This window comes from Cebus imitator, unplaced genomic scaffold, assembly GCF_001604975.1.
Source record: "Cebus imitator isolate Cc_AM_T3 unplaced genomic scaffold, Cebus_imitator-1.0 Scaffold675, whole genome shotgun sequence".
Taxonomy (NCBI): domain Eukaryota; kingdom Metazoa; phylum Chordata; class Mammalia; order Primates; family Cebidae; genus Cebus; species Cebus imitator.
The window spans coordinates 308,939-319,372 of NW_016107990.1; the positions used below are offsets into that span (position 1 = coordinate 308,939).

Genomic DNA, 10,434 nt, shown 5'->3' on the forward strand with positions numbered 1-10,434 from the left:
CATGTTGGCCAGGGTGGGCTTGAACTCCTGACCTCAGGTGATCCACCCACCTTGGCCTCCCAAAGTGCTGGGATGACAGGTATGAGCCACGGTGCCCAGCCTCAGCTTATGCTTTCTTAAGCCTGAAGCTTATTTCAAGAACTAAAAGAGCCAGGTATGATGGCTTACACCTATAATCCCAGCACTTTGGGAGGTGGAGGCAGTAGGATCCCATGAGGTGAGGAGTTCGAGACCAGCCTGGGCAATGAGACACCATTTCTACCAAAAACAAAAAAAATGTTTTTAAATGAAAGTGTAGATATCTTTTAATTGTTAGATAAAACCAATATAATTGCTAGTTTAAATGTAAGTTGCTTGGATTGCTTGCTCTTTGTATATTTGAACAGAAGCTAGTGTAGGAAAGGCCTTTTAAAATGGCAAAAGGATGATTGTTTACTTTGCTGATATTCAAACAGCCCTGAAATGATTCATTAAAAAAACCTACCTCTTTATTTGCCATGGTCTTTGCCCTTCTAAGCATTTACCTTGCAGCTCAGCATAGCAGTAATCTGATGATCAGCAGGGATTTATTTCATATTTTTATTATTTATGCAAACACATTCATTTAGCTAAAAATAATGAAATATGAAGGAGGTCTGTTTTCCCAAGTAGAATTCTGAACTGTGCGTTCTTAATGATTTTACATTCAGTAATAAAGCTGCATGTATTAGTATGCAGCAAAAAAGCTATATACATGAAATATGCAACATGTATAAAAATAAGCACTTTAGCTATGTCCCTCATCTAGTTAAGTGGCTTAGCCTGGCAGATATTTCTTTATTAAATATTTTTCAATGGGGGCTAATAAATATTTTAACTAGTCTCTTAATTGAATATGACTGTCATATGTGTTTTATACTTAAGTCACCCTGACTTAAGTAATAGCTGATAGAGCTTGATATTTTCAGTTTAGCAAGGCTGCTGAAGTTTAGGGATTCAGAGCTTTCACACACTCAAAACCTAGTGGTTTTGAAAATTTTTAAAACTTAGGTTTTAAGGGGAGAAAATTCATCTGAAATAATAAAAGAATTTTCTCTTTTTTTTTTGAGACGGAATCTCACTCTGTCACCCAGGCTGGAGTGCAGTGGCACGATCTCAGCTCACCACAACCTCCGCCTTCCAGGTTCAAGTGATTGTCCTGCCTCAGCCTCCCAAGTAGCTGGGACTACAGGAGTATGCGCCACACCTGGCTAATTTTTGTATTTTTTGGTAGAAACAGAGTTTCATCATATTGGACGTATTGGTCTCGAACTCCTGACCTCATGATCTGCCCACCTCAGCCACCCAAAGTGTTGGGATTACAAGCATGAGCCACCCGGCTGGCCCCCTAATTGTTATTATTAAGAGTACCTATAAACGTCTAAGCTTTGGGTATTCAAAATCTGATAGATTAGTGCCCTGGTAATGGAACACCTGAACAAAGGCAGAAATAACTCAAAGATCAGTGAGCTTTTGTGCTTGTATACTGATCCTAATACGGAAATTTAAGGCCAAGGAGGATGCTTTGGAGATTTTTCAGTTGCGGTCGTCTTCGTTTTGCCACAAAATTTAGGGCGAGCAAGGATAGTATGACATGACCATCACACAGAGAGTGGCAACACTAAAGCTTGACCCCTGCTTCTGTTTGTACTCTGCCTCCAGTTACAAGTATAAGATTCTCAGAAGATTAAATTCCTAAATGTCAGGAAACCTGACAATTAATTGACACTTCAGCTGGATAAAATACAGAGGTAAATGGTAGAGTTGAATAGTTATAGCAGAGTCTGATTTTTGTCTTGGTTTGCAAAGCCTAAAATATTTATGATATGGCTCTTTAAGAAAATGTTTGGTGACTCTTGCTCTAGTTCATTAAATAATCTAGGTTTGGGTAGGACCAAAATGACTAAGAAAGAAAAACCTGAAAAATACCAGATAATTATTATAACAGGATTTTTTTAATATAAAAGAATTAGGTTTTTTATTTTTATTTATTTATTTATTTTTTTGAGCCAGAGTCTCGCTCTGTCGCCCAGGCTGGAGTGCAGTGGTGCAATCTTGACTCACTACAACCTCCACCTCCCCGATACAGGCGATTCTCCTGGCTCAGCCTATTGAGTAGCTGGGACCACAGGTGCACGCCACCACTCTTGGCTAATTTTTGTATTTTTAGTAGAGACAGGGTCCCACCATATTGGTCAGGCTGGTCTTGAACTCCTGACCTCGTGGCATGGTGGCTCATGTCTGTAATTCACAGCACTTTGGGAGGGCAAGGCTGGCAAATCACCTGAGGTCAGCAGATCACCAGGAGGCGGAGGTTGCGGTCAGCTGAGATTGAGCCATTGCACTCCAGCCTGGGCAACAAAAGCAAGACTTCGTCTCAAAAAAAAAAAAAAAATTGTATACACCCCTTATTTAATCAGCAGGATATCTCACTTCTTTGAGAATAGCCACCCTCTTAAATTAACTCATGATCAATTATGAATTTTATATTTAAAGAGTCTGGTCATAATAATTGACAAAAATCTAAGTTTTGATTTGTCAAGCTCCTGAGTATCTGCTGTGAGTAAGGTTTTCTGCAAAGGCAATATGGGGAAAATGGGAATCGTGTCTTTACTTTGGGGTCTCATGAAACTGGCATGTCCTCAAGATAGAATGATCAAGAGCAGACTTCATAGAGAACTGTTTCCCAAGGCTATGTTGCTTTTTTTCTGGTCTCTATGCCATGTGTGAAGCCAGTGGAGACTGCTCTTTCCTCCTCTTCCTCCTCCTCAGTTACCAGTTATTCATTAAAATGAGTAACTTCCCCCTCCTTCTGCTCACACCCTGGCAACATTGCAAAATATTGTATAAATGGACTCATACAGTTTGCAACCTTTTGTATCTTCTTAAAAACAAATGACTGTATTTTGGATATAGATCTGCTTTTTTTTAATTTCATGGCTGCATAGTATTCCATTTTATGGGCATACTTTAATCAACATTAATGGGCTGTTTATAGCAAAAGTTTATAACCATGAAATTACAGGATCAGAATGTATGAATGAATTTTGATAGGCATTTCCCATTTTTTCCAGCAAAGAGTGTTTCTAATGTGCAAGAATTCTCATTTTTGTGTAAGAATGCCTATTTCCCCATACCACCACCTACATAGTGTATCATAGAACATTTTACTTTGGCAGTCGGTTTTTTTAATCACTGCTTGTCATTTTTTGGCGATTTTTGCAGTTGCTGGGTGTTACGTTTGGGCTAAGTGAAGTTTGGTTCTTATGCCTTGAATATTGCAAGACGGCATGCAAGAAACAATGTTGGAGCTAAAATATTTGTATAATATTTCCAAGTCTGTTGTTGGAAAATTTCAGAAATCAATGAAATTTCAGTATAGCAGGCCTTTGGAAATGAGCCTGTAATATTTAATGGTGAGGATGAGAAATTATTGTATAGAGCTTAATGTTCTTAAGCAGACTGATTTCCAAGCATGAGTAGAATTTTATCAAGCTCATTTAATTGTTTTACGATCAATACAAGTTGACTTCATTGAAATAAACAAATCAGGAAAGAAATACTTATTTCAGACCTCATTTTGAAAATGCTGACTCCTCCAACAGAAGTTAACCAATTGAAAGGAATGTGGGGAGGTGGGGGCGGGAAGAGAGATTTTCTTCCCTCTAGCAAGTCAGTGATTTCTGAGCTTAGCATTTTTATTGCTCAGTTTAACATTGCCTATGAACATAATTGTGTTTGAGTTTATAGCTGTTCTAACAATGTTTTGAGGTACAGAGAACAGAAACGTATTTCTCTAGGAATTAGGTACTACATCGGTCTAGAATTGACTTAAATTATTTAGTAAACTTTAAACAATATTCACCTCTTAAGTGTGTTTCAGGTGCTTTGCACTAGTAAGCACTCAGCAAATAGTGAAACTGATGGATTTGAGCAGCAAATATATATCCCAAATGGGCAGAATACAGGTTAATGTGAGGGTAGAATTGGAGTGGGTGACTTTATGCCGTGGAGAATTCAGATTGAGGGCATCATCATGTGTATGGGTGTCTTAGTATTTAATCTTCCACTTCAAACTTCGAGAGTCTGTTAATGAATTGGGTACATTTTGCTGAAATGAGATTGACCCCCATATGTATAGAGGGGTCCTGTCTTTTAAAATCAAATAACTGAGGCTTTTCCCCATCAATGAGAAGTTAGAACAGCAAATTAACTTTGCCTTATTTAGCCCTTTGGTTACTGTTTGTATTTTGTGAGAAGGTAGGTCAAGAATTCTAGAGTCATTTTCTCTTTAATCCAGCTTTATCCTTTTGCTTATCCAAAATAACATGGCATGACTTTATTACTATTCCAATGTGCTACCACAGAAGGATTAGGACTTATTAAAATAAAATGATGAAGGAAGAGTGACCTTTTAAAAGTAATGTGTATATAATACCACAGAACCATGAATTTCAAAAGTAGTAAATGTGAAGGAAACAGAAACTTTCCAACTACTTTTTTTTGGCGTCAGAATTGGTTTTCTACCATAGGGCTGTTCACATACTGAGTTTTGTGGATTGCTATAAAGCCCGTTTCTCCAAAAACCAAAAGGCCTGAAAAGACCACCATTAAACACACACATTCTTGCTCATTCTACTCCCCAGACCTTTGCTATCCAGATGGTAACCACTAGCCACATGTGTCTGCATTTACATTAATATAAATAAAAAAGAAAATGCAACTCCTTAGTTGCAGCAACTGCATTTCAGGTTCAGTAGCCACATGAGGCTAGTGGCTACCAAATTTGACAGTGCAGACGTGGAGTGTCTCCATCACTGCAGAAAGTTCTTTTGGACAGCACTTGAGAGACGAGTAGTGGGGATGCCAAATAAGAGAGACTTGATTCCGTGCTTTCACAAAGAGTTCCTGGGAGGGAAGCTGAAGCTTAGGACTTAGTTCTTTAAATAATGTACTCATAAGAAATTTCTTGTATCACTGTTGTTATTGCCTTTTGATGATTTGAAGTCATCGAACTTTGAAACAGCTCTATTACCAACAAAGAAATAGACAGCTGCCATGAGAGGGGTTTCAGCCTTTCTTCCCCGTTGTTTTCTTTCAACAGCTACTGGGCATGCTGTGTGCCTGCATCGTGTTGTGCAGAAGGAGTAGAGATCCTGCTTATGAGCTCCTCATCACTGGCGGAACCTATGCATAGTTGACAACTCCAGCCTGAGCTCTTTGGTCTTGTTCTGATTTGGAAGGTGAATTGAGCAGGTCTGCCGCTGCTGGCCTCCGGAGTTCATTTAGTTAAAGCACATGTACACTGGTGTTGGACAGAGCAGCTTGGCTTTTCATGTGCCCACCTACTTACCTACCCACCTGCGACTTTTTTTTCCCTTGTTCCAGCTGACTCTTCATGCCCCTAAGATTTTAAGTACAGTGGTGAACATTCTAATTTCAGAACCAGTTGCGAGTCATGTAGTGTGGTAGAATAAAGGAGGACACGAGCCTGCTTCTGTTACCTCCAAGCGGTAACAGGACTGATGCCGAAATGTCACCAGGTCCTTTCAGTCCTCATAGTGGAGAACTCTTGGCCAAAGGTTTTTTGGGGGGAGGAGGAGGAAGCCAGCTATCCGGTTAAGGTTAACACCGGATGGTACCCCTCATCAGTGTCCTTTTAAAAAGTATTTACTGTAGTCCAATAAGATAGCAACTGTACAAAATGACTAAAATAGTTTTAGGATCATACGGTGTATATATTGGTTCATCTTCAAAATCAGAGACCGATCTTTGAAACTAGCGGTTTTTAATCAAAGCTGGCTTTATAGGAGGAGTATAATGTATGCACTACTGTTTTAAAAGAATTAGTGTGAGTGTGTTTTTGTATGAATGAGCCCATTCATGGTAAGTCTTAAGCTTGTTAGAAATAATGTACCCATGTAGACTAGCAAAATAGTATGTAGATGTGATCTCAGTTGTAAATAGAAAAATCTAATTCAATAAACTCTGTATCAGCCCCCAGCATGTCATTTTTCATTATTTGGGGGATATTTCGATTCCAGAGCATCAGTGTAATGTTTTCTTTGTTGGTGCTGTCTGTAGTTCAGCATGATTTGCATGTGTTTTCATTACAGCTGTTGCCAGATTCCAAAGGGCTTGATATTCAAAAACCAAGTGCTTTCAGTCCAGTACAGCATATCCTAGAAATATGGAGCTCTACATTGTGCAAGGCACGGGCGAGACTGTTCTTGTCTTCAAGGAGTTCGGAGTCATCATATAGGAGACATACACAGGAACAGATCATTTTCACACTGTGCAGTGATTGTAGTAATAGAAGGGGCGGCCCAGAGAGGTCAGGGGTGACTTCCTGGAGGAGACGACCAAGTGTGGAGGCTGGATAGGCCTTGTTGAAAGATGGTACACAGGTTGTGTGCAGGGAGCTTAAAATACAAGCTGGGGAAAGAAGTTGGAGAAGAGGAAAGCCCAAGTCCTCTAGCTCTTACAGGACGTCGTGTGGAGGTGAGCCATGACTTGTAGGTGCAAGCAGCTCTTCAGAGGTTTGATTTGGAAGGTGAATTGAGAAGGTGGTGATGCAAGCCAGCCATGCCGCAGCCAGGATGAATTGGAGAGGTGTGACTGGGTTTCAGTGAGGCTGGCGTAGCAGTGGAGGAGAGAGCTTGGCAGCGGGCAGCAGGGCACTGTTGGGGGCAGTGGCGAGTGGTGGACTCGGGCTGTTTGGAGGCAGAACAGTGGTGGCATTTGATCACTGATTGAATGTAGGATGGAGAAGGGAGGAATCTAGGATGAGTCCCAGGTTTCTGGCTCAGTCAACTGGGGAAACAAAGTCACAGAGATAGGGAGTAGTTAGAGAACACATCTGGGGGTGTGAGCTCACAGTCAGTTTTGGGCTTGTCAATTTTGAGATGCCCAAATATGCAAATCTGTGCCTCCTGAAAATGGAGAAGACGGGAAAGGAGAGGAGTAAAGACTAACTCCTCTTCACAAAGTGGAAGTTACCAGAATATTTGTGATTCCAGAGGCCCAGGGGGATTTATCATGTGGCTACTGACCCATCCCACCTTTTGCCCCTGCCTGTTGCACAGTGGGCAAGGTTTGTGACTTTTCACTACCACTACCTCCCCCCATCGCGGTCCCCCCCGTTTTCCGTATGAACCATCCTGTGGCTACCCTGTCACAGGCTGGCCCTGAGGTGAGCAGTATTTGGACTGTGATATTGCTTGTCCTTCACTTTTCTGCAGGACAGAGCGGGACCTCTAGAGTGGGAAACGTGCCAAGCAGTAGCCTTGTTCTCAAACTTGGGCAAGAGGATAATTCCCCACACCCTTCCTGTACTCAGTCCTCGGTTTGCCTGGTGAGAGAGCAGCCTCCTCCCCTGTGCTCTGCCAGCCGGACCCAAACTGGCCACATTAGTGGTGAGACCAAAAAGGTAGGGGTAGGTGGCCCTGAGGCCCGGGAAACCATTCCAGCTCCTGCCGGCTTTAAATTATGTTTAATTCCTGGCACCGTGGTCCTGGAAATGCCTTTTTCTCTTGCCTGGGAACCACTAGAAGGGGAATGTGGTCTGTGTTGGCCAGGGCCGTAAAATTCAACTTCTCCCTGCCTCACATCTCGTTTCTGCCCTTCCTCATGTAGCTGAGGCCAGGCGTGCACATTCCCCATGGACCCTGTTCCCCAGTGCTTGTTCTTCATGTCTGAAATTCAGTGAGTGAGCTCGCCTGCTAGGCCTATGTGTGTGGCTCGCCCATGGCTACACATGGGAAGCACCATAGCACTTTGAGAGCTACGGATGTCTGGGTCCCAGAGCTACTGAGGTGGCCTAGGGTGTGTCCAGGGCACAGCTCCGGTGGAGGACCACTGCTATATCTCATTGCCTCTTTTAAAAAAAATTAATCTTACTTGGAAATGATTTCAAACCCACAGAAAAGTTGCAAGAATAAGAACTGTGCACATGACGCTCAAATACCTTTTGCCCAGATAAACCTATTAACATTTCTTCCCATTTGATCCATCGTGTGTGTACCAAATGTGTGTGCGCTCTCTCTCCCTCGCCCCAACCCCCCATGTCTTCCTCTCCCTCCCTCCCCCTCGCTCCATACCCACCAAGGCCTTTTACCCCTAATACCTCAGTGGGTACCTACCAAGAAGATTTTCTCTGACAATTGCAGTACCATTGTCAAACTCAGTCCATGTAACACTGATGAAATACCTCACCACTCATACTCCCGTTGGCCGAGTCTCGTCCTTTAGCATTTTTCCCTCTGTAGGGCTGGACCCAGTCTGGATTAGGTATTCTACTGAGCTGTCGTGTCTCCCAGGCCACCTTTAATCTGGATCATTTTCATAGCTTTGTCTCTGATGACAGGAACAGTTTGTGTTAGATGGTGCTGCTTATCTGCGTTTGTCTGCGATTTCCTTGTGATTAGATTTGGATTTGCATTCCAGGTGGCTGAAGCACTACCTGCATCACGTGGCCTCTCAGGGCACCCCCATCTCGAGGCATGCAGTGTCCATCTGCCCCTCAGTGGGGATGTTCGTTTTGATTGTCTAGTCCGAGGAGAAGGAAATGTGAACAGGAAGATTTTAATATAAATGTTAACTGTGTAGAAGGTAGTGAACTACTAAAAGGGATTTTTAAAAAAAAAAAAAGAGCTCTAAAGCAGCTTAGCAGAGAACAGCCATCACCCCTTGGTCTAAGGGAAGAGAGAACAGGGAAGGAACTCGGAAACTCAGAGGAGGTTCCCCAAGGTGGAGAGACCTCCGAGGGGCAGCTGTGGCTGCCTGGGACACAGTTCCTGTCCCATGCTGGAGAATCAACTCCCCAGAGAAGCCCACCGCCAGGCCGCAGGAGCAGTAGCAAAGAATGCTACTGGGACCCATGCCAGAACAAAGGAGACAGAAGAAAAAGGCCGTCTTCCTCCTCTAGCCCTGTGGGCCCCTTCAGAGCCCACTGTGGGCCAGGCTGGCCAAGGATAAAGGGGTTTGCAGAGTCCCCTCTTCAGTGTGACAAGGAAGGGCAAGGTCAGGGGGTTTCGGAGCCACGAGGCAATAAATGAATACCTGGCACACCTGGTGGAGGTGTGTCCACGTTCTCCATAGCATAGTTACTATATTTTTCTTTCCAACTAATAAGAAATATCTGGAGACACACCATCTCCATGTACATACCCTGTTCCTCATCAGACGCCTCGGGTTCAGCAAACGTTGCCGATTCTGGCCTGATTTCGTCTGTATGATGATTGCCAAGCGACGTTTCTGCAGTCCAGCACTCCTTCCTCAGTCGCCTGTCATCCCTTCCTTCCCCTCACTTATTTTTGTATATCCACTATGGATTCCCATTTTTCCAACAGTCTACTTCATCATTGACCTTTGGGGGTGGGGGAAGAGTTCCTCAGATAGTTCCAGACTTGGCGAGTGGGAGCCCCTTCAGGTTGCCTCCTATATCCCAGCATTTTTGGAAGCACTCCCCTAATTTCTGGTCTAACAAGGTGTCCCGAGCCCCTGGGCGCCAGCCCTGGGTCAGTGTTTCTCCCGGGAGCCCTGGTCCCCGGCACTAAGTGTGCTAATTGTAGCTGGGGTGTCTTCACTTCTTGTTCTACAGATTGACAGGGCTTGTCTTACTGCCTTTTTAAAGTGTATATATTTTTTTAAACAAAAGTAACTGGTGCTTCAAAAAATGTAAATAATACAGATACCTGTAAAAAGAACAAAGTTCCCACAGGGAAGCAAGTTCAGACTCTACAGACACAGAAACAGAGTCGGCGGTGGATTTTGGTTTGCTTCTTGCTAATAGGAATTTCATCCTACAAGGTCCTTTCTGTCTTCACAACACAGTCTGATGCTCTTTCCGTGTCGGACAGCACGATGTGTCATTCCACTGTGTTCGCTGCCTGGGTTCGTTAGTACCCTGATTAACCGAGTTATAAAGGACAGGCCTGCAGGCTGCCTCCAGTGCCTCCGCTGCTCGCCCCAGTGACCATCTCTCTACACACTGCAGTCATTTACAAATTTTTTTAATTAAAACAATTTTTATTGCGATGAAATTCACATGGCATAAAATTAACGATTTTAAAGTAAGCAAGTGGCCTTGAGTCCATTCACCATGCCGTGTAACCACCACCTGTAGTCTCAAAGCACTTTCATCACGCTGTGTTACGTATTTTTGCATGAACTTCAGGGGTGGATTCTTGGATAGTTGGATTTACTCTGGATCGAAAGTCACATTTGGCTGGGCACAGTGGCTCATGCCTAGCACTTTGGGAGGCTGAGGTGGCCGGATCACTTGAGGTCAGGAGTTCAAAACCAGCCCTGCCAACATGGTGAAGCCCTGTCTCTACTAAAAATACAAAAAATTATCAGGGCAGGCCAGGCGCGGTGGCTCAAGCCTGTAATCCCAGCACTTTGGGAGGCCGAGGC

At 43.3% G+C, this 10,434-nt stretch overlaps 1 protein-coding gene across 1 annotated transcript in view; it reads left to right on the forward strand.

Moving 5' to 3' along the window:
- Positions 1-6,022, forward strand: part of TSPAN3 (tetraspanin 3) — a 24,719-nt gene extending 18,697 nt beyond the window's left edge. Inside the window, exon 7 of the mRNA XM_017518375.2 lies at positions 5,123-6,022. Within this exon, the coding sequence (XP_017373864.1) occupies positions 5,123-5,215 (93 nt within the window). The 3' untranslated portion in view covers positions 5,216-6,022. The remainder of the gene's footprint in view (positions 1-5,122) is intronic.
- The last annotated feature ends 4,412 nt before the right edge of the window (positions 6,023-10,434 follow it).